We start from the raw sequence: 24,663 nt of genomic DNA, 5'->3' as shown, positions 1-24,663 counted from the left end.
TCTCGCATACCAGGCATGGCCTAACAAAACCCTGGGCTAAGCGCTGCCTGCATATCCTAGACACAAAGCTCATTTAGAAGCACAACAAAACATCACAGAACCAACAATACATGGTCACCAGTGTGGCTTGTCAACGAGTATGGATGACGAGATCTGGCAGACCATGGCATCCACCTACTTATACCGTCTACCATCTTACAGAAACATCTAGAGAGAGAGGGCTGGGTGGGATCTAGTAATGGAAAACAGACTGCAATCAGAACAGCTATAGAAAAATGCTGAATTATAGATTAATACTTCATTGATCCCTAGAATTCAAACTTGCCTTGGTAGAAAGGTGTGGAAGATCTCTTTTTTTTTTACGAATTGATAAGCTTTGTTAGGTAGTAGGATCATTAGACCTGTAAAATGCAATCTGTGTACCTAGGTATGCTATATACCTAGGTAGCAAAAATATGTTAGAAAGAAATTTTATATATAAAATGTAATCGATATACATTTATCTCTCTCATTATAGATCTCAATATTTGAATATATATTTTATGGGGTTTTTTTTTGTATCAGACAACACAAAGAAGATGCCTACAGTTTACATCCAGTAATTTGTAATGTTGACCCTGAAGGTCAGAGAATACGCATATTGAATTACTCCTGCTCCATAGCCTGTTCTTTCGTCTTTACTAAAGGACAAAAGCGTTTACTTACCTTGACAGCCAATCAGCAGTTAAATCTGCAGAGTTAAACTGACAAATATTCCAATTTCCTTTGACGTCATACCTGCCATCACTTACATGTTTCACATTTATGGAAAAAAAAATAATAATATATATATAAAAGGAGGTAGAAAAAAAAAAAAAAGGCATCTGATATTAAAAAATAGGCACTTGGCAGACTAGTAAACCGATGGTGATATATAAAACACTTTATTTGCCATCTAAACAAAAATGTGAACCACTTACTTTCTACATACTTGACCACCTAAACTTGTGAAAAGAGAAAACATAGTTGAACAATAAAGTTTTCCTTGTAATAACAGGAGTGTACATTACCTTTTAGGTTTGCAACTATGTTATTTAATGGTCACATCAACAAAATGTATGAAAAGAAATGGCTAATCGAATTTATTGTTGAACAAGAGGTTTGGAGGTGCCACAATCCAAGTTTGAAATAAAAAAGGAAGGGATTTACTTAGGAACTTAGGGTGTGCCATGACCTAGGAGCAACCAAGATGGATTCCAGTTCATGAGGAGAAAATCCAGACCTGCTGTGCTATTTATATTTTTATCTTCCTTCTTCACAAAAAGACAAGAAACCAATCCTTTCACATGGCAAACATAGAGAACACAACACAGAGGAGTCCTGAAAGCTGGAGGCTGCTTCAGTTAAAAAAAAAAATCCCTTGTTTGCAACAAAGGAGAAACACCCAGTCAGTGTCTACAGAGAGTTGGCCATTTCAATCCATGGCAGGATAATGGCTGCCTGCTCTGTTGGCCTCTCCTTGGCTGTCTGATGAAGGATGTTTTGCAGACTAGTGTAATAAGTCACAGGCGGATGCAAGCTGCGCGCTGATTGGCCGCGCTCTCGGGAGAGTCTCTCTGCCTGCCCGTGACGTCACGTGGCCCGGACCCAAGCAGGGGACACCCTGTGCTCTCCCCCCCGCGTGCGCCTCACCCACCCTCTACAATCCTACACGTCCGACCACGAGCCGGCTTCCTGCCACTATGCCCTCATAACAAAGCATAGGGGGCTGACAACCCCATCCAGCTGTTATTACTATCCGCAGCAACTGGGAAGTAGATAGCCCAGCATATAGGCAGCTTGTCAGCAACAGTCCTGACCCAAACACTAAGGTTAGGAAGACTATGGCGCTCTGCATTCATCTGCAGCTATGTCTAGGGTGAGATATAGGGACCCTCCCCTAGGACTACAAGAATGAGGCTACCTAGGAAAGACTATAGGTACCTCTGCCATAGGACTACAAGTACCAGCATGGGGTTACCTAGGAAAGACTATAGGGACTCCTCCCCTGGGACTACAAGTACCAGCATGAGGCTAGGACCCCCCCCATAGGACTACAAGTACCAGCATGAGGCTAGGACCCTCCCCCCATAGGACTACAAGTACCAGCATGAGGCTAAGACCCCTCCCCTAGGACTACAAGTACCAGCATGGGGCTACCTAGAAAAGACTAGGGATTACTCCCCTAGGACTACAAGTACCAGCATGGGGCTACCTAGGAAAGACTATAGGGACTCCTCCCCTGGGACTACAAGTACCAGCATGAGGCTAGGACCCCCCCCCCCATAGGACTACAAGTACCAGCATGAGGCTAAGACCCCCCCCAGGACTACAAGTACCAGCATGAGGCTACCTAGGAAAGACTATAGGGATTACTCCCCTAGGACTACAAGTACCAGCATGGGGCTACCTATGAAAGACTATAGGGACTCCTCCCTTGGGACTACAAGTACCAGCATGAGGCTAGGACCCCTCCCCTAGGACTACAAGTACCAGCATGAGGCTACCTAGGAAAGACTATAGGGATTACTCCCCTAGGACTACAAGTACCAGCATGGGGCTACCTAGGAAAGACTATAGGGATTACTCCCCTAGGACAAGTACCAGCATGAGGCTACCTAGGAAAGACTATAGGGACTCCTCCCCTGGGACTACAAGTACCAGCATGAGGCTAGGACCCCTCCCCTAGGACTACAAGTACCAGCATGAGGCTACCTAGGAAAGACTATAGGGATTCCTCCCCTAGGAGTACAAGTACCAGCATGAGGCTAGGACCCCTCCCATAGGACTACAAGTACCAGCATGGGGCTACCTAGGAAACACTATAGGGACTCCTCCCCTAGGACTACAAGTATCAGCATGGGGCTACCTAGGAAAGACTATAGGGATTACTCCCCTAGGACTACAAGTACCAGCATGGGGCTACCTAGGAAAGACTATAGGGACTCCTCCCCTAGGACTACAAGTACCAGCATGAGGCTAGGACCCTCCCCCCCCATAGGACTACAAGTACCAGCATGAGGCTAAGACCCCTCCAGTAGGACTACAAGTACCAGCATGGGGCTACCTAGGAAAGACTATAGGGATTACTCCCCTAGGACTACAAGTACCAGCATGGGGCTACCTAGGAAAGACTATAGGGACTCCTCCCCTGGGACTACAAGTACCAGCATGAGGCTAGGACCCCTCTCCCCTAGGACTACAAGTACCAGCATGAGGCTACCTAGGAAAGACTATAGGGATTACTCCCCTGGGACTACAAGTACCAGCATGAGGCTAGGACCCCTCCCCTAGGACTACAAGTACCAGCATGAGGCTACCTAGGAAAGACTATAGGGATTCCTCCCCTAGGAGTACAAGTACCAGCATGAGGCTAGGACCCCTCCCATAGGACTACAAGTACCAGCATGGGGCTACCTAGGAAAGACTATAGGGACTCCTCCCCTAAGACTACAAGTATCAGTATGGGGCTACCTAGGAAAGACTATAGGGTTTACTCCCCTAGGACTACAAGTACCAGCATGGGGCTACCTAGAAAAGACTATAGGGACTCCTCCCCTGGGACTACAAGTACCAGCATAAAGGCTAGGACCCCCCCAGGACTACAAGTACCAGCATGGGGCTACCTAGGAAAGACTATAGGGATTCCTCCCTTAGGACTACAAGTACCAGCATGAGGCTAGGACTCCTCCCCTAGGACTACAAGTACCAGAAATGGGCTACCTAGGAAAGACTATAGGGACTCCTCCCCTAGGACTACAAATACCAGCATGAGGCTACCTAGGAAAGACTATGGGGACTCCTCCCCCAGGGCTACAAGTACCAGCATGAGGCTACCTAGGAAAGACTATAGGGATTCATCCCCTAGGACTACAAGTACCAGCATGGGGCTATCTAGGAAAGACTATAGGGACTGCTCCCCCAGGGCTACAAGTACCAGCATGAGGCTACCTAGGAAAAACTATAGGGACTCCTCCCCCAGGGCTACAAGTACCAGCATGGGGCTAACTAGGAAAGACTATAGGGACTCTTCTCCCACAGCTAGAAGTACCAGCAAGGGGCTACTTAGGAAGGGGTATAGGGACTCCTCCCCTAGAACTACAAGTATCAGCATGGGGCTACCTAGGAAGGGGTATAGGGACTCCTCCCCTAGGACTACAAGTACAGACATGAGGCTAGGAATAGGTATAGTAGCGTCTCAAACTTTTTAACAAGGAGGAACCCTTGAAATAACTTTCTGGGTTTGAGGAACTCCTGATAACAATGACTATTAATGATGGTCAGTCTATTTAGAGTCAGTGGGAAAAATCCCTCCTTACAGATGGCAAAAAAAAGATATTGGTGTCAGTGGGAAGTCATCTAAGGGGGAGATGTTGCCTCCTGCTCAGGACACCCCTAGCAATCTGAGGGAACGATGGATAAGGGCTGGGCTATGAGGGGCTTCCCCACTAAGACTGCAAGTGTCAGCATGGTGAGAAAAAGTAGCATGGGGAATCCTTCTATGGGTCTACAAATGTCAGCATATGGCTACCTAGGAAGAGGCATAGGGACATCCCCTCTAAGACTACAAGTTCCCACATGAGTCTAGAAATACAGGGACTCCTCCATTAGGACAAGTACTAGCAAGAGTCTAGGGATATGGGGACTCCTCCATTAGGACTACAAGTACCAGCACAAGTCTAGGGACACGGGGACTTCTCCACTAGGACTACAAGTACCAGCACAAGTCTAGGGACACGGGGACTTCTCCACTAGGACTACAAGTACCAGCACAAGTCTAGGGATACGGGGACTTCACTAGGACTACAAGTACCAGCACAAGTCTAGGGATACGGGGACTTCTCCACTAGGACTACAAGTACCAGCACAAGTCTAGGGATACGGGGACTTCTCCACTAGGACTACAAGTACCAGCACAAGTCTAGGGATACGGGGACTCGTTCATTAAGACTACAAGTACCAGCATAAATCTAGGAATAGAGGGACTTCTCCACTAGGACAAGTACCACCATGAGTCTAGGGATACAGGGACTTCTCCACTAGGACTACAAATACCAGCATGAATCTAGAAATAGACGCCTCCATTAGGACTACAAGTACCAGCATTAGCCTAGGGATACAGGGACCTCTCCTCAGGACTACAAGTACCAGCATGAGTCTAGGGATACGGGATTTCACCTCAGGACTACAAGTACCAGCATGAGTCTAGGGATACAGGGACTTCACTAGGACTACAACTACCAGCGTGAGTCTAGGGATACAGGGACTTCACTAGGACTACAACTACCAGCGTGAGTCTAGGGATACAGGGACTTCACTAGGACTACAAGTACCAGCATGAGTCTAGGGATACAGGGACCTCTCCCCAGGACTACAAGTACCAGCATGAGTCTAGGGATACAGGGACCTCTCCCCAGGACTACAAGTACCAGCATGAGTCTAGGGATACAGGGACCTCTCCCCAGGACTAAAAGTACCAGCATGAGTCTAGGGATACAGGGACCTCTCCCCAGGACTACAAGTACCAGCATGAGTCTAGGGATACAGGGACCTCTCCCCAGGACTACAACTACCAGCATGAATCTAGGGATACAGGGACCTCTCCCCAGGACTACAAGTACAAGCATGAGTCTAGGGATACAGGGTCTTCTCCCCTAGGACTACAACTACCAGCATGAGTCTAGATACAGGGACTTCTCCCCTAGGACTACAAGTACCAGCATGAGTCTAGGGATTCATGGACTTCTCCACTAAGACTACAAATACCAGCATGAGTCTAGGCATACAGGGCTCTCTCCAGGAAGGCCCCCGGCTCCTCGTGTGGTCTCTGGTCTGGCCCCCGGTTGTCATTTCCCGGGTCACGTGGTGTCAGGTAAGCTGCCAGTGTGGGAATGTTTATCCCCTCCCCCTCTCCCCGGTGTAACACAAAATGGAAGTCAGATTGTGATTGGCAGATTCCACACACAGGGAGCCGGTTGATAACAATGACAGGACTCGGGTTTTGTGGCCGAGTTTGTCCCCTCAGGAGCTCTCCTCTCCATCACATAGCCCATAAACACAGATACCAGCTCCCCTCCAGTGTCTCCCTCCCTGCCCCGGACACTTCCATCTTGTCTGGCGACTGTTTAGTGCCGCCATGTAAATCTATCCGGCAGATTCCACACACAGCTTTCCTTCCACAACAAGGGGGGATTCCCTGCACCGCTTCCCAATACTTAACACACATTGACCACGAATAAGCACTAACGTCGCTCGAACAACCTAGGAATGACTGTGACGTAGGAAATATGAGCGTTAAAGCTGTTAGGACTTGACGGTTATTGTGGTAGTAATGTATATCAATAACGGCTAACGGTAAAAAAAACAAGATCTCATTGTAGGTAAGGGAATGCTATCCGGGGGCCACCCTGATTTTTTTAGGACGGTGATTTTTGTGCGTGTAGTAGGCGGAATGTGTTGAGACGAAAGTGCGATGGGGAAGAAGCAGGCTGCTCGCGGGACTACTGACTGGCTGGGGACAGAGGAGGGAGGCGGAGGACAGGGGAGGCCGCGGTGCATTGTGGGCTGCCCCAGAGCGAGCAGAAGCAGCTCACACACACAATATGTGTTGGCTCGCCAAAAAGGAGCAGGCAGGGTGCCCTCCACAGCATGCCATGTAACCCGGGCAGGCTTCGGTGAAGCGGCTCAGCCTTTCCTGCGGGGGCAAGAAGAGGAGCCCGGGCGCAGGGGAGAGGGGTTGGGGGGGTGGGTGGTGTGGGAAAGGCGGGCAGGCATGTCTTTCAAGGAGGCCAAGCTCGGGGAGAGAAGCAAGAACCCAGAAGACCATGGCAGAAAGCAGAGCACAAGTGAGCCCGGCCATTGTATGTGTGTGTGTGTCCCTGTCCTGGAGTGCAACCATGGGGGAGCATCAGGACAGGCAGCAGCCTAGGGACTCGGTGTATGTGTGCATCCTCCTCCTCCAAACCCCAACATTCACATCTCCTTCTTTATGGCTTGCAGGCTGGATCAACGGCATGGAGGCGGCGGGCAACCAAGCCGGCACTTCTGGCGAGAAGAAAGGTCACCATTGGAGGAGTTATAAGTTGATTATTGACCCTGCACTGAAGAAGGGCCAGCACAAACTCTACCGCTACGATGGACTGAACTTCAGTGTGCCTGTATGTCACCCCGTCCTCATTATCACCCCCCCCCAATCTTCCTCCCATCCATAGATCTATGTGTGCATTCTGACAAGTGTGCCTGTATGTGCCCCCTACTTAGCTGTCAAGATCAATACACCCCCTTCTGGAGTATAGTGCTGTCCTGGATGGAGCCCCCCCCTCTTCTTCTCCCTGTCAGGATGCCCTTAAGGAGTATAGTGCTGTCCTAGATGGAGCCCCCTTCTTCTTGTCAGGATCCCCTTAAGGAGTATAGTGCTGTCCTAGATGGAGCCCCCCTCTTCTTCCTGTCAGGATCCCCTTAAGGAGTATAGTGCTGTCCTGGATGGAGACACTCCCTCCTCTTCTCCCTGTCAAGATCCATAACCCCCCCCCCCCCCCCCCCCAAGTAAGTGTATAGGGCTGTCTTAGATGGAGATCCCTAAATTCTTCCTCCTGTCAAGATCCATGGCCCCCCTTCAGGTGTATAGTGAAGTTCTGAATGGGCACTCTGCCATCCATAGGTCCATGTGTGCATTCCGACAAGTGTGCCTGTGTGCCCCCTACCGCATAGCTGTCAAGATCCATGAACCTTCCCTTAAGTTGTATAGTGCCCTTCCTCTCCCTGTCCAGATCCCCCCTTTCCCTACCCTATAGTGCTGTCCTGGATGGAGACCTCCCCCCTCTCCCTCTCTTCTCTTGTGCAGATCAATCCCCCCCAGGTGTATAGTGCTATCCTGGATGAAGGACCCCTCCCCTCCCATCTATAGGTCCATGTGTGCCTCCTGACAGGTGTGTTTGTACTGATGGATTGTTTATTTTGCAGAACTCGGGCGTCCCCCCGGTGGACACAGTCAGAGATCCCCGGATCGGCAGGATATGGACCAAAAACAAAGAGCTGGATCTACCTGTGCCCAAGCTCAAGGTATTAGAACAGCTGCTGACAGCGATCATCCTCCGCACATCCCTGGCTGGCTCTTGTTTTGTTTGGTTCTTGGAACTGTAACTATGTCGCCGATTGCAGTCCAGCCGTCAGCGATTAATAATCATAATAATAATGACATGTGCACTATCCATGGACTGTTGTACGATCCACCTTCTACAACACGCTACAAAGTAACCATCTTCTCCGGCCGGCGTCTTGTGTATCTGACAGCTTCCCCCTGTCTGTGTGTGTCTCTATCTCTGTGCCTGCGGAGGAGATCCCGAGTGTCGGATCACTCATCTCCATTCTCTTCTTCTTTTCTCTTCTCAGATCGATGAGTTCTATGTCGGGCCGGTACCCCCTAAGCAAGTGACTTTTGCTAAACTCAACGACAACATCCGGGAAAACTTTCTGGGCGACATGTGCAAAAAATACGGGGAAGTGGAGGAGGTGGAGATCCTGTACAACCCCAAGAACAAGAAACACCTGGGCATTGCCAAAGTCATCTTTGCCACTGTGAAAGGCGCCAGGGATGCGGTGAAGCACTTACATAACACCTCTGTGATGGGCAACATCATCCATGTGGAGCTGGACACCAAAGGTGGGTAATGCAGGGAGGGGGCAGGATTGGGGGTGAGGAATGGAGAGGGGGTGATGGGTAGGTACCGATCTGCTCTGTTCATTATGATCCCACTGAAGGATGTGTGTGTGCATGCTCGGTCTGTGTTCTACCCTGAGAGTCACGTGTGGAAAGTGTTGTCTGTTGCTAGGAGACTAGAGATCTGGGCTGTCTGTCATTAAAACTTTCTTCTCCTGAGGTTTCTCTGTAATTTTATTCCACAAACTGTCATTGTTCTTTCATGGTTTCACACCTTGATTGCAGTAAGATGTGTGTCAATATCCCCACCTCGATTTTGTGTGTTTTTTTCGAAATCTGTGTTTTGCATGCAGACTTTTACCAAGTGCCAAACTAGAATATGCAAATAAAGCAGGGATACTGTTACAAGGGACAGTGCTAGGAGGGTTGCCTTGTTTTGGTTTCTTTGCTGCTTTGTTTTTAGTTTGAAATTACCCACTTTGCTCATGCAAAATATAGATAATTAGCATTGTAGGTGCCACTTGATTGTGTGTGTTTGTGTTTTTTTTTTTTTTTGTTTGTTTATTTTTGCAATGTGAAAATGTTAGTTTGTATCTATGTTAGCTTAGTATCTAAGCATTGCATTGTAGGCTGTTCTAAGATATTGTCAATTGTAATCGTTTTTTGGATTCATATGGTGGTAAATCCTTTTTGAGTTTTTGTTTTTCTGCTTCTTTTGCAATTTTCCATTAAATTGCACTTTAGTATTTTGTCTTAAGCTAGTAAGGATTGATAGTTCTGCATTCTACTTTTTAAAATGTATGTCTTTAAGACACTCATCATTATTGTGTTACTTATGTAGTAAAAAGAAGATAGGTCAGTTTACGGAATTCCTATTTTGTTCTCTTAAAATAAATCCTGCAAACATATTCATCATCTTTGCAGTTTCAAAATAGGGGAAAATCAAATATGGTTAATGTGCAGTTTCATGGATGGTGATACCTGTGCGTAGTATGCATTCACTAAAGTTTGTCTTTCCAAGTGTGTTTTTGTTAGAGTGTGTGTGTGTGTGTGTGTGTGTGTGTGTGTGTGTGTGTTTTTTTGTTAGAGTGTGTGTTCTTCCTCCCACTTTTTTTTTTTTTTTTTTTTTATAACTCTATTAAATAAAAAAAAACGTGTGTGGAAACTTTGTGAAGACCCCGTGTGTGTGCCCAGCTTGAACCTATTGTGGTTTACAATAGAAAGGTTACCATGTATAATAAAGATATTTTGAAATAAATATGCAAATTATCCTGGATCCAGCGGGTTATAATGCCTAACTGGTCATTTAAAGAAAGGTATTGTTGATTGCTATAAATGTGTGTGGTATGTAAATAATTGTTTGAGAAGGCTGGTGCCTGCAACAGATCTAAAGGGTTGTAAGGCTTAATCCCTTCTTAATGTCCGGTGTACATATTTTGGTTTCTGACAGTTGGAAGCAATGCAAAAGGAATAGCTTGGAAAATTCTGTATGTAGTCACCATCTATGCACATGTTAGTGTTATGCATTGAGTTTTGCATAGTGCACTCGCTGCTGTTATTATGCAGAAAGAATATTGACTGGAAGTCAAAAATACATTTACAGAATATTTGAGTAAATGAGTCCCATTTTATTAAGGGGGAGAGTATAGGCTTACCAAAAGCTTTGACAGTGCCCATGTATACATGCTGCAACTAGGTAAGTTTCACTTATTTGAAAAAAAAAACAAGGTCACTAAACATCCCGTAACATATGACTTCAAAGAATGAAGATGATACAAATAATAAACTCTTGTTTTTATAGTCCTATCAGACATTGGGATATGGCTGAACCATTTTAAACCATAAGTGATAGTAAAAATATAACGTTACAGTGTTTCCTTGTACGGTCACAGTGTAACCTGCTGACTTTATTGACATTAAATTGGCAGTAAACTACCACTTCAAACATGTACCTGCAGGTAAGCTTCTATTCTTACCTGTATTATCGTGAATATCTCCAAAACATGCACAGTTTAGGCTCCAATTGATGACGTCACTGCACATGCACCGTGTGCCATGAATGTAGAGAGTGCCATTCCACAATTGAGGCTCCAGTGCGCATGCACAAGAGTGACGTCATCGCAACCTGGCCGGAGAGTGCAAACCCAAAAGGAAGACCTGCCAAAGGTGGAAGCGCCAGATGCAGTGACAGCTCATCACTGGGATGCTCCATTTAAAAGGTATGTCTGTCATAATGGGCTAGTATGTGGTGCATCCTAGCACATTATTGCATAAACCTGCAGGGACCCAATTTTTCAAAAAAATGGTTACTACGGTTTCAAAGGCTAAAGCTAATTTTAAAAGCAAAGTATGGCCAAAGTGTGTTTTTTTTTTTTTTTTTTGGCCATGCATCGCTTGTTGGTCAGGAGTACACTTACTTTTTCTTTCCTGTAAACTAGAGTTAACCCCCCCCCCCCCCTTTTTATTGGTTGAACTATATGGACTTGTGTCTTTTTTTTTTTCAACCACACTAACTATGTAAGAGTAAACTGACAGTGAGCTGAGGAAGGATCCTAGCTTGATTGACAGCTGAATCCACTGCTCAGTGTGAAACCTGCACCCTCCCCTGCCCAGTGCTTCAGGGAGAACTGGAGGAGCAGAGCACAGTGCCTGTCTCTTCTCCAAGCAAATTGAGAACTGAGCAATTGGGCTGTATGATTGATCAGTTCTCATGCATGGAGCTGATGTGGGACAGCTGTAGCATCAAATCAATGTTGCACCATAGAAGTGAATATTTTTTCCTTTTTTTTGACAGGTCATGTAGATCTCTTTTTTTTTTTTTTTTTTTTTTTTTTGTTATTACACAGGATTTATATAGCCCCAACAGTTTACAAATTTCAATTTGTGATCCTTCTAGTAAGGGTACTTCCTGTCATAAATGTGACAACACTGTTTCTGCATTGTTGTCACCCTGCAGCCAAACCTACAGGCTAATTGCACTTATCAGCTTGTGTCTTCACACTTAGATTTGCCTGCTTCTAAGACTGTGTTTGACAGCAGCTGCAAAGGCAGTGCACTTGCAGCTATGATGCATTCCCCTGTACTGGAAGCTGTGTGCCCCTGTACTGGAAGCTGTGTGCTATAGTCTGTGATTTTCACAGCTTTTAACTGCTCTCTGCTTGCAAAAATATGTTTGGAAAGTGCCCCCTCTCCCAGAAAAATTCAGCATATTTTGTCAAAAATGACAAAACCTAGAATTTTCTCCAAAGGATTCAGCCCTATTTTTTTTTTTTTTCTTTCACTGAAGATTCATTAGCACAGTGTTAACTAATTCAATCCACAGGCCACATAACTTTCTGTCATAGGGAGATTCACCCTATCTATTCATCATGCTTAGAGTTCTCACCAATAGTGAAATACTGTCCCACATTTTAGGTTGTCCCCAGAACAGTAATTGAGGGGAAATATTCCAATGGGGACCCTGATTCTGGTGACCCTAGTGACAAAAAAGGATTTCCTCCCTTGAGAGGGATTTTATCTAACTTCCTTATTAGGCTATAGTGCAGGTAATGATGGGGGTTATAACCTTCTTTTTAGTCTATGCAAAAGAAAATGGTTTGCTTTTAGTTATACTTCAAGCACAGGTAACAAAACTGATATTAATACCAACTGTTTTATTACTCCACATATACTTATCTTTAATTGCAAAAAACTCTTTCAAGGATTTTTTTTTTATCACATGTTAAGAGATTTCAGTTGAATAATGCTGGACACGTGCTACTTCCATGTGAATTAAGCCCTTATCTGTTAGTGTGTTTTTACCTGTCCCAGTGACAGGTGATTTAAAAAAAATAATATTTTAAAACAATAAACATGTTGTAATTGCCTGCTCTGTGCAGTTGTTTCGCACAGAGCAGCCCTGATCCTCCTCTTCTTGTCCCCCCCCCCCCCCGCTTGCTATGGGGGCACTTGTGTGGGCTTGCTTCCAAGCCACGCTCTCGGTGTCCATTGACAGTGTGGTTCAGCCCCATGTCTTTACTGCCTGTGATTGGCAGAAGCCAATGGCTCTCACTGTTGTCTCTGAGCCTATGAAGGGAAAGAGAGCAAAGAGAACTACTGCTCTCATGCACAGTGCTGGATCAAGAGTGGGTTCAATTAAGTATTGGGGGGCTGGGGGGGGAGACCTGAACACAGAATGTATTAGGGTAAAAAAAAAAAAAAACTCTAGCTTTACAACCACTTTAAAATACAGTGACCATTCTCAAAGTGTTATTTCTCTCATACAAACTGACTTATACTGTGAGACCATAGACTAGTTCTCATTTTTGGCCAGGTTACCTGTTAATAGATTAACCATGGCTTTCATCCTATTACAGGATATTAGAATGCTATAAAAATAAGAGTTATTTAGATTGGCAAGTGCACTGGTAGTTCATGACATCTGATTAATAAAAGATCACAAATTCACATGTGTTGCGTTTAAAACGGTATTAAATGGTTGAGTGAAGAGCTATGCACTGGTAATGAGGGAGGAGCTTTGTAGTGGTGTTTCTTGCAATGATGACACTGAAGCAGGGATATTTTTTTATTTTTTTTGCTTTCAGTGGCACTACCAACTCAGACATTTTTTCCTTTTCAGTTACACCGCTGACTAAGGGACATTTTTTCATTTCAGCGACACCACCAACTCGGGGACAATTGTTTTTTTTTTTTTATTTCAGTGACACTGCTGATTCATGGACATTTTCTTCTTTTACCACTGTTTGCCAGTGTTTGTGCACCAGTTTTATAGTTTTTACTCATACTAGTTAATTGTATGCTGCAAACATTACAAACACTGCGTTTGCCACTATTGGCCCTGAACCCTTCTCCATCCAATGCGTGGTGGGCCAAGAGGGCGTGGGATGCCCCGAGGGGGTGCAGTTTCCCATCTTTGCGTTGGATACTGGTTGACCTTGTCCCAGCACTGGGTACATCTAATTATGTGTATGACACTGGTGGCTTCTTTCTCGGAAAGTGCTACTTACATGCAGCCTCCAATGTTGATGTCTCCTCTAAAGTTCCTGCAGTAAAAACTGACAGTCGGGACTAGAGTACAGTGATCACAGCAGGCCCCTCGCTGTGTAGCTCCCTAATTCAGGAAGCAACTTCTATCTTCAGCTTGTTGACTGCTTTTGATAAATTCTCCTTCTTGAATACAAGGCATTCTGTGACTGGACAAAAGAGCATATGAACATCACAATCACAGAATGCCTTGTGCTTTTTTTAAAAGAATACAAGATGTTTTTGCTGTGCTCCAGCCTGAAATATAAGTTTCACCGCCAGAACTTCAGTGGTGACGTCACCATCAGAGGATATGTAATGTAACATTTTTCATGGTTATGCCCCCTTTAGGTAGATTGCCCCTCGCTTTTTGTAATATTTTCCAATATCATTGAAAGTAAAAAAACAAAACAAAAAAACGTTTGGTTGTCCCCAAGACCGTAATAGAGGCGAAACACCTGTCAATGGGGACACTAGATAGAAGGTATAAGAAAAACAACCCACCAATGCTCATGCAGGGGTTAGCCTCCATGTAAATACTTTTTTGTCTTTTTTTTTTTTTTTTTTTTTTTATTTAAAGCAGTGTTTATTGAAAGAAGCAAGATACCATCTCTGATCCAATATATGTAATTTGAAGAGGACAATGGATCAACAATAAGAGATGAGTTTAAGTGCAACTGGTAGACATAACCGTCGGCTATAATAATGGGATGGCAAAAGGTGCCAACAATTAAATGAAAGCCAAAAAGCGGGGGGGGGGGGGCGGACGTGGAGAGAAATATAGTTCTGTCTCAGAAACAAACTGGCTTCATAAGAAAATAGAACTTAATGTGTTTGTTACCCCAATGTTTCATATTCCTGATATGTGCCTGCTGTACCATGTACTTGTATGAGAAAGTGTTCTGTTCTCTTTGAATTGCTGCCTTTATGTGAAATCCCTGGTGTTCCTGTAAGTCCTTTTCTCAAAACGTCTTCCAGGACAGCCCATGAGACCTAGGGCTCCTCCTACCAGGACAGGAACCATGTTACCCCCATCAGATAAAAGGGCGGTCCTCCAGGCCCCGTGTTAGTTATTAGTGTTTCCTCTGGACGGGGGGTAACATGTTCCTGGAACCTGATCCCCTAGGTCTCATGAGCAGGGGCTCTGTAAGGCTATTTGTAGCATGTCACTAACCTCCTCTTCTGCCAGAAGCAGCACACCCCTGGGGAGGTTGGTTGTGCTGCTGTCTCCTGTCTCTGTGCCTGGAGAGGGCCATGACCATGGTGATGTCTGCTCCCAAGCGCCCGTAATCTCTATGAGAGCAGCAGTTTCCTCTCCTCACCCACAGCATGGCTGAGTGGTGTGAGGAGAAACAGGAAGCAGCAATGCTCGAGGGGGCGGAGCTTTTGCGCTCCAAGCTGGCCCACAGGAAGTGCTGAGTGATGGGTCACTTCCGGGGCATATGACATCATCAGGCGCCGGAGACCGCGGTTTCAGTCTTTTTAAGCGGCGTGGATGGGAGACACTGGCTGCTGGTGTGTTTTGGTGGAAAGCAACCAGGCTGTGGAAAGCTAAATGTGGCAGGATGGACCAGTCTGCAGTTCCTGCACAGGCAGTGGATACAGTGCCCAACACCAGCAACTCACAGGCAAGCCTGAAGTGTTTTGTCACTATCTTGCTATCCCTGTGAGTGTCCCCCCCCCCCCCTCTGTAATAGTGGGTTATGGGGACACATTTCTTCCCTCCTGCACGTGGTGTTTCGGAGTATCATTTCCAGTTTTCACTATCAAAAGCCTACTCTACCCAAACTGCTACATGGCCACGTTGGACTTGAGGGATGCTTCACATCCCTATCCACTCAGCCTTCCAGAAATATTTAAGATTAGCAGTGAAGATGAATACAAGGACCCGACAGTTCCAGTTTCAGGCCCTCCCCTTTGGTCTTTCCTCAGCCCCACGCATTTTCACAAAGGTGTTGAGGGAAGCCCTAGCTCCACTCAGGCTGAAGACGATAACTATTATCCCTTACTTAGACGACCTGGTGGCAGCAGTGGGTCCGGCTTCCCACCAGGGTAAAGAGAAGCCTGTGGTGATGAAGAACAAGCCAGCACCTAGCAGGAGGTCTCCTATGGTCCATTCCCATTTCCCAAAGGATTACTATGGATGCGAGTTCCTGGGGATGGGGGTCCCATCTCAACAATGCAGTGGCACAGGGAGAGTGGTCCTCAAGGGAGGCAAGAGCTTCATCCAATCAAAGAGAGCTGCTAGCGGTTCACAGAGCCCTGCAGTCGTTTCAGATGGAGATCAGGGGCCACAATCTTCAAATTCTGTCGGACAATGTCGCGACAGTCGCATACCTCAACAAGTAGGGGGGCGGGAGAAGCCGGATACTCCAGTCAATTGCCCAGGAGATCCTAGTATGGGCAGAGGGGGATCTGGCTTCAATTTCAGCTGTGCACTTGAAGGGCACACACAATTGTTTAGCAGGTTACCTCAGCCGTCACCGGGTAGATTGAGACAACTTGTCCCTTCATCCTGAAGTCTTTGCAGACCTCACCAGCAGATGGGGATACCCAGTAGCGGATCTGTTCGCAAACAAGAACAACTGCAAGACGGAAATGTTCTTTTCCATGAACCCAGCAGACCAATCCTTGGGGATCGATGAGCTGGCAAACCCATGGCCTTGCGGCCTATGTTATGCCTTCCCGCCGATTAGACTTATTCTGGAAGTCCTCCGGAAGTTACTTCTAGAAGAAACGGACCTCATTCTAATTGCCCCGTTTTGGCCCAAGAGGCCATGGTTTTCCCTGCTACAGACTCTAGTTTCAGAGCCTCCACTGAGTCTTTCAAAGAGGGAAGACTTATTGTTTCAGGGTCCAGTATCTCACCCCCAGGTGATTTCACTAAGATTGTCGGCTTGGTATCTGAAGAAAAGATGCTAAGCACCCAGGGGTTCTCCGACAAAGTAGTCAGGACTCTGGTAGACTGTAGAAAACCAGTCACCAGAGCTATTAATTCCAAGGTTTGGAAAAAGTTGAATTCTTGGTTATCGGGGAATCAGACACTAACCCACGATATTCCTGCAATTCTGGATTTTTTTTTTTTTTTTTACAAGAGATGCTCGACAAGGGTCTTTCCGTTATTACACTAATAGTACAAGGGGCAGCTATTTTGTGTTTTCCTCCAGTTTTCTCTCCTGGAAAATCCAATTGTAGCCAGATTTTTCAAATCAATTTCAAGGGCCAGGCCAGTAGTGGTGAAGAGTTGTCCATCTTGGAACCTGTCCCTAGTGCTTCAAGCTTTGCTTGAATTTCCTTTTGAGCCCCATGAGGATATTTCTGTTAAACTACTTACATTAAAAGTTGTTTTTCTGGTAGCTATTACCTCAGCACATAGGGTAAGTGAGCTGCAGGCTCAGTCAGTTAGGGAGCCTTTTCTCATGATTTTTGATGATCGAGTCCTTTTTAAAGACTGATCCAGGTTTTTTGCTTAAGGTGGCTAGTACATTCCACCGAACTCAAGATATTGTACTGCCATCCTTTTATAGTTCGCCACAGGGCGAACAGGAAAGAAAGTTTAGTTGCTTAGACCTAAGAAAGATCCTCCTTGTCTATCTTGAGGTCACTAAGACCTTTAGGAAAACTGATGCCTTGTTTGTTCTCTTTTTGGGGGCGCACAAGGGAAACGGTGCATCTAAAGCCACACTAGCCAGGTGGATAAAGCAAGCTAACTCTGAAGCTTACAAAATTAGGGAGGTTACTCCACCTTTTGTCACTGCACACTAGAGTCTTATCTACATCTTGGGCCGAGAGGGCTGGTGCCTCACCGGAGCAAATTTGCAGGGCTGCCACATGGTCCAGTTACTCGACCTTCATTAAACATTATCGCCTGGATCTCCTATCCGCTCAGGAGCAGGCGTTTGGTCGTAAGGTCCTGCAGGCAGTTGTCCCTCCCTAGACTGGTAAGTTCTGGCTCATCGGCTCATCGGCTCATCGTCTCATGGGCTGTCCTGGAAGACGTTTTGAGAAAAGCTGAGTTAGACTTACCGGTAACTCCTTTTCTGAGAATCTTCCAGGACAGCCGAATTCCCACCCGGTTTTGTCTAAAGTTATGTGTATTATGCATATGTTTTACAGGGACGTAGGAGGAGCCCTAGGTCTCATGGGCTGTCTTGGAAGACTCTCAGAAAAAGAGTTACCAGTAAGTCTAACGCAGCTTTTCTCCTATTAAAAACTTACCACACTAAGCAGGAGAACACATAGTGGTCAGTTCTCTAGGTATGCTGGGAACTCAATGTGCTCTCCTACAATGATCAGACCTGTCCTGACACGCCTTTCCTGCACAGCCTTTCACTGGGAAGCTCAGTGTGATGCTGCTTCCCCCTCCTACCAGCTTATGCAGCTGAGAACAGAGGGAGGGTGATCACTTGTAAAAAAAAGAGGGAAAAAAAGGTATTTCATATTATTATTATTATTATTATTATTATTATTATTATTATTATTATTATTATTATCATCTATACACAAATGTTTTGCGCCTCATTTTCTATTTTAAACTGAGTGAGTTGTTTTACAAGGTGATCGTTCACAACCACTTTAATAAGCAACTCCACTTTGAGGAAAAAACATTCCCCTCTGGGTGATCTATGAACATTTCAGGGATTTTAACAAACTTTTCAGATTCTTACCTTTTAATTGTTCCTAAGGAGTACAGTGGGTATAGAAAAGAATCGCCCCTCCTTTTAAAATAATCACATTTTGTTGCTTGCAGCCTGAAATGAAGACGTTTTTTGTTTTATCCAGCCATATTTACTACAATTTATAAAATCCAAGTAAAAGATCTAACACAAACCTTTAAAAACAAAAAACAGAATCCGAGTTGGAAAAAGGATCACACCCTTCTCTCAGTATTTTGTTGAACCACCTCTTTCTTTAAGTACAGCCTTTAGTCTGTTGGGATAGGTCTCTACTAACTTTGTACATCTAGACTTTGCAATATTTGCCCACTCTTCTTTGCAGAACTGCTTAAGTTCAGTTAAATCTGATGGTGACCATTTTGTGGACTGCAGTTCAAGTAATTTCACAGATTTTCAATGAGGAATAAGGTTTAAAGTGATTGTAAAGGCTCCGTTATAAAAAAAAAAACAGCCTATACTTACCTTACAGAGCGGCCAATCTTCCTTTTCTGGGGTCCCCCAGTGGCCTTCCTTGCTCATCCTCATTGAGTGCCCCCACGGAGAGCCACATTCCATAGAATGCATTAAGGTGAAAAACCCTGAGGGTTTACAACCCCTTTAAGTCTGGGCTCTGATTAGGCCATGAAAGGACATTCAGCTTTTTTTCCCCTTCAACCACTGTGTAGTAATTTTTGTTGTATGCTTTGGGTCATTGTCATATTGAAAGGTAAACCTTCTTCCCATTGACAACTTTTTGGCAGAGGACAGCAGCATTTTCTCAGGAATTTGACAATATTTTTCCCCATCCATTTGTCCTTCTATCCTGACAAATGCTCCAGTCCTTGCTGCAGAGAAAGGCCCTCATAACAGGATATTTAACACCTTTCCTGCTTTACTGTAGGGATGGTGAGCTGTATTGGATTTCCGCCAGACATATCTTTTGGTGTTGAGATCAAATAATTCAAATTTAGTCTCATCTGACCAAAACAGAATCTTCTAGGTGCTTTTTGGCAAAGTTTGGGTCGTGACTGCATGTGGCCTTTCTTGAGGAGTAGCTGTTTTACTTGCCATCCTCCCATACAAGCCACATTTGTGGAGAATTTGTGATATCATGATGTCACATGCGCACAATGACTACCCTTTGTCAATATTCCTGCAAATGCTTCAGAGTTGGTGTAGGCCTCTTGGTATTCTCTCTGACCAGTTTCCTCCTGGCTCTTTCATCCATTTTGGAGCAAGTCTTGATCCAGGGAGGGTCTGTGTTGTACCATATAAATTCCACTTCCTAGTAATAGACTTCACTGTGCTTCTAGGCATTGCCTCTCCATTTCAGGCTGAAAAGCAACAAAATGTGATTATTTTAAAGGGGAGTGATTGTTTTCTATACCGACCTGTAGGTGTCCTGATGCCTGTGACATTGCCAGCAGGTATTTGATAGCGTAGGAAAGAGTTTGGTAAGTGTAGTTGGTCAGCGATACCACTGTGTTAGTATTTCATAATTGCACTCCAGGGCTTTACAGGACATAGAGAGGGAATGGGGGAAGGAAAATGCCTTGAGCCAGTCCACATTGGAGAAATGTGTATCGCAGTATAACTCCCATTGGGCTCGGAAAGGAAGTGGGGGAGCCTATGCAAGCTCCCCTATGAAAACTACAGGCACCCTACAAATTGTGATTCACAGGAGATTTCAATGGGCTTGGGTGAAGGTGTGAATAATTCTTGTCTGGACGACAAGGAGCTTGTACAATTAGACTGGGGTAACCATATTAAGACAGTGCCAACTGAAATGTATAGGCTGCAATTTCTGATCTATTCTGTTTAGTTTCATGGCTCTGCAGACCTTTTTGCTTAAATAAAGAAGTACAGGTTATACACTCTTTTTAAAGTGAATGTTCACTTAAATTTCTAATCCAATAATGTGCAAGCAAAAGTCTCCAGTGTGTGTGTGTGTGTGTGTGTGTGTGTGTGTGTGTTTGTGTTTGTGTTTGTGTTTGTGTTTGTGTTTTTTTTTTTATTTTTATTTATTTATTTTTAATTTTTTTGCACGCGCAGCTTAATAAATAATGATGAAACGGTGTTACTTTGTAATACCCAATTGTCATTTACAAGGGAAATAAAAAAAAAAAAACAGGTTTTTTGCTTGTACATGATTGCATCAGTAAACTAAGTGAATGTTTACTTTCTAATGTTGACCTGCTCTATTCCTTTAGTAAATCGCCCTCACTGTTTTGCAGCAAATATGCTCATTAGTAATCCTGACTGCAATGGCTACACATTTGTTAAGGGCCAGAGACAAAGAATGTGTGGAAGTCAAAGGATCAGCATGACAGCTGGGCAGATTGCATTTTCATAAGGGCACAGAAATTGCAGTTTTGGAGAAGGTCATGTCCAGTTCTAAATTATTGAATTTGTTATCTGGGACTGTCCAACTTTTATTTTTATTTTTTTGTGCAGCTTCATGAAAGCTGGCAGGAAGAACAAAAGAGAATTTTTATCTGCAAAATTTGCAGGGATATAAATGATGTTGCGAAGTATTGTGATGAAGACAAACACAGCATATATGTGCCTATCCTGTCTTCCCCACCCTATATAAACTAATTGTTGTCCTACTATATGTTGGCAGAAGTGAAATCTTGACTTCTGTTCATGGAAGAATCGCCCTTCCTGTCTAATGGAACCCTACTGCATCTACACGTGTGCACAGCAGCAAATCCTACAACATTTCATTTATTTTTGCACAAGTATACTGTTCACATTCTAAAAAGGAACCACTCACTGTAAGTAGTGGAATGTACATAGCAGGTCTATAAGACACTATCATAATGCCCAAATCAAATGATTTTAAGCAGCAGTAATGACTTTTTTTAGTTACTAGTTGAAAATTTAAATTTGAATTTCATATACATAAAGACATTGCCACAAAAGCAAACATATTAGGGACTGTATACAAATAATACTGTCGTCTTTATTGGTAGTCTATCAGTCTGAGGTCATATTTTCAGCATAAATGGAACTCTGTAATATTACATGCATACATCTTTCTGTATGCTGGAAAGTATCGGTTACTTGAAAGTTACGCTTTGTCCTTTAAAGTTGTGATTAGAAGCGAAAAGTTTTAATATTCAGTGCAAACAACTTACTTGCATTTTTGAAGTTACTGATACTTTGGCTCTCAATTGTCAAATTTGCAAAGGCTATTCTGCATTTGACTGCCTATACCGAGCATGTCAAATTCCAATAACAGCCAAGGAGCCAAATTTGGATTGGATCACCCAGGCTACAGTAGTTCTAAGGGCTGCCCCTATATATTTTTTCTAGAGCACATTTTAGCGGTTATCATACCAATTAAGCCATTAAAACAGTTAAAAATAAATGATAAAAAGAGTTTTCTCACCATAATGATTTCTAAAAAGCACTAGAACCTCATACATACAATACAAACGGATATTAAAACATCCCGGTTCCAGACAAAGTAACAAAATAAAGGTCACAATTTTTAGAATACAGTCTAAAATAACTTTCTTTAAAAAAACAACCCGACTGTACCTGAACCTGACCTATATTGTAACCACATAAATTTAAAAATGACATTAAGTGGTACCAAACCAGGTGTCTGTAGCCATTCCTAGTGTCTGACGAAAAGCCATCAGTAGCAAAACAAACCTTTTAAACCTGTAAGTTAAAAAGTGGGGCCCCCATGGATCAAACTAGTTTTTCCAGCACATCTTAGATGCTCAGTTGGATTGGGATATGACGAATTTGTAGACCATGGTAACACCTCAAATCCATTGTGTTAGTCAAACCTCCTTCTATTGCTCCATGGTCAAGTTCTGATTTTCAAATAGCCATTGAAGGTGCTTTTGGCTGTAAATGTAGGTCGGTATGGACACCCTAACTGGTATGCAGCTACACAGCCCCATACAAAACAAACTGCCATACACTTTGTTCTGACATCTTTTTATTAGAACCAACATTCAATTTTTTTCAGCAATTTGAGCTACAGTAGCTCTTCCATTGGATGTGACTACATGGGCCATGTGCTTTGATGAGCCCTGGCTGCCCATGACCCTGTTGCCAGTTTTCCTTCCTTGGCCCACTTTTGGTAGATCCTGATCACTGCAGACTGGGAAGATCCTTTAAGAGCCGGAGCTTTGCAGATGATCTGACCCGTCGTCTACTCATTTCGATTTGACCCCTGTCAAAGGCCCTCAAAGCCCCCCCGCCTTTTTTTTTTTTCTGCTTTCAACACACCAACATCAGGGACTATCTATTCACTTGCTGGCTAATATAGTCGATCCCACCGACTTTTAGATGCCATTGACAAGAGAGTGAACTGTCAGTGGTTATAATGTTAATTATGGCTTGTGTTTGTTTGTGTGTGTGTGTGTGTATATATATATATATATAATATAATATAATTTTGTACCATGATTTACACATTTAGAAATAAGAGGATCTATATTTTATTAAATATATTTATTGGGTTCAGAAAAAATGATAGGTCACATTTTTAAAAGAAGCAACAATCTTAACGGAACTGGCAGAGCTGGGTTTCCCAAGATGGGGATATAAAATACAATAAGGGTTATAGGGGTTGGGTATGTGGTTAATTGTGGAAGTTGAAAAGGCCATACACGTGTTGCATGTAGAGGGGGGGCTTACACCTTTAATGGGACTGAGAAGCAACAATGCGTTTGTAAAAAGCGGAGAGAAGGAGTATTGCCATGATTACTGACATGTTTCCTTGCTCCTGTAACAGTTGGAAAACTGATGTGGAGATTCAGTGAAACTGTTGGAACTGCCTCCTTCTCCCCCCCCCCCCCCAAGAAATTTTTTGGGGGATTTAGCAACAACACCTGGTCTGATTTACTTGAGAAGAGATTGAGAGCATAGTCCTACAGTGAGATGGAACAGGGAATAGAGTGTAATCCTTTAACCTTTCTGGGTAATGGAGAGTGAGAAGTAAAGGAAAAGACAGTCGCTGCCTGCTGTTGGTGGTTGGTGGAGTTGGTGGTTGCCGGGGGAAAAAAGGTTGTGTTGGAGGGGTGATTTGGTGGCTGTATGGTTTGCCCTTCTAAGGGGCATGCTGTGTGAGAGAACCTTTCTATAAACTGAGCCTGGACCATGGTGTGTTAAGCCTCAGCTCATGCCTTCGGGCTGAAGCAAGTGAAGTGTATTGTGTAATAGTACTGTTGGAGAGAATTTGCGCTTGATACGTGACATCCTTTAAAATGTGTCTGTAGTTGGTGCTGAGAAAAATGTCACTGGCAAGTGAAAAGACGTTATCCTTCTGGTGTGTAGTAAATTTTCCTCTGGCCATGAGGGCGCTAACCCACACAAGAAAGCAACAACACCTTGCAAACACATGGCAGAAGTTACATTTATATATAATTTACAGCATGCTGTTCCCACATGCCTATACATATTATATATTTTTTCTGCTATAAAATCCTCTAATATCTGAAGGCTGTCTAATCAAGTTTTTCAATGGTTCTGTTACTATAGGGGCACCCCTGACGACTGCCAGATTGTAAATTTACAATGAGGAAATATAGTTACTTTACCAATCCTTGCATAAGCGTTAGAGTATTTGAGTCCATTTGTTAACCCATATTTGTACTTTCTTAAAAGTATGCCAAATTTTAATTTTAGAATTTTCTGCATTTCTGTAGTTAACTGATTTTGCTTACATTTTTAGCTATCATTTTAACATCTACTGTAAGCAAAGGTAGCCAGTTCTGATTCTGGGACTAATGCATCTTTGCCTGGCTTTCATGTAGTCACATAAATGACTGACCATTTGAGAGCATATACAGGGTCTTGAAAAAGTATTCATACCCCTGGACATTTTCCACATTTTGTCAGGTTACAACCAAAGATGTAGCTGTATCTTCTTTGGATTTTTTGTGACAAACCAACACAAAGTGGCACGTAATTGTGAAGTGGACGTAAAATGATAAATGGTTTTCACATTTGTTTACCAAAAAGTATCACGTGGCATGCATTTGTATTCAGCCCCCCTGTCTCAAGTTTTATGCAGACTCTAACAGGTTTTCTTCTAAGATTGCCCTGTATTTGGGTCCATCCATCTTCCCATCAACTCTGACCAGCTTCCCTGTCCCTGCTAAAGAAATGCATGCCCACGGAATGATGCTGCCACCACCATGTTTCACGGTGGGAATGATGTGTTCAGGGTGATGTGCAGTGTTTTGTTTTTGCTTTTAGGTCAAAAAGATCAAACCAGAGCGACTTTTTCACGTTTGCTGTGTCCCACCCCCCCCTCCCCACATGGCTTCTCGCAAATTGCAA

The 24,663-nt window shown here is 44.1% G+C and overlaps 1 protein-coding gene across 3 annotated transcripts in view; it reads left to right on the top strand.

Annotated features, from left to right (window-relative positions):
* Window positions 1-6,532: 6,532 nt before the first annotated feature.
* The window catches only part of SETD1B (SET domain containing 1B, histone lysine methyltransferase), a 120,231-nt gene continuing 102,100 nt past the window's right edge, over window positions 6,533-24,663 (top strand). Inside the window, exons 1-4 of one of the 3 annotated variants that reach the window (XM_077461968.1) lie at window positions 6,533-6,863; window positions 7,018-7,175; window positions 7,981-8,079; window positions 8,410-8,680. In XM_077461968.1, the coding sequence (XP_077318094.1) occupies window positions 6,791-6,863; window positions 7,018-7,175; window positions 7,981-8,079; window positions 8,410-8,680 (601 nt within the window). In that variant the 5' untranslated portion in view covers window positions 6,533-6,790. The remainder of the gene's footprint in view (window positions 6,864-7,017; window positions 7,176-7,980; window positions 8,080-8,409; window positions 8,681-24,663) is intronic. The other 2 variants (XM_077461967.1, XM_077461965.1) reach the window with 2 other exon arrangements.

Source organism: Lithobates pipiens, unplaced genomic scaffold (genome assembly GCF_037356315.1).
Source record: "Lithobates pipiens isolate NorthernLeopardFrog02 unplaced genomic scaffold, aLitPip1_a1.2 Scaffold_3, whole genome shotgun sequence".
Lineage (NCBI taxonomy): Eukaryota > Metazoa > Chordata > Amphibia > Anura > Ranidae > Lithobates > Lithobates pipiens.
This window is presented reverse-complemented; position numbering and strand designations above follow the sequence as displayed.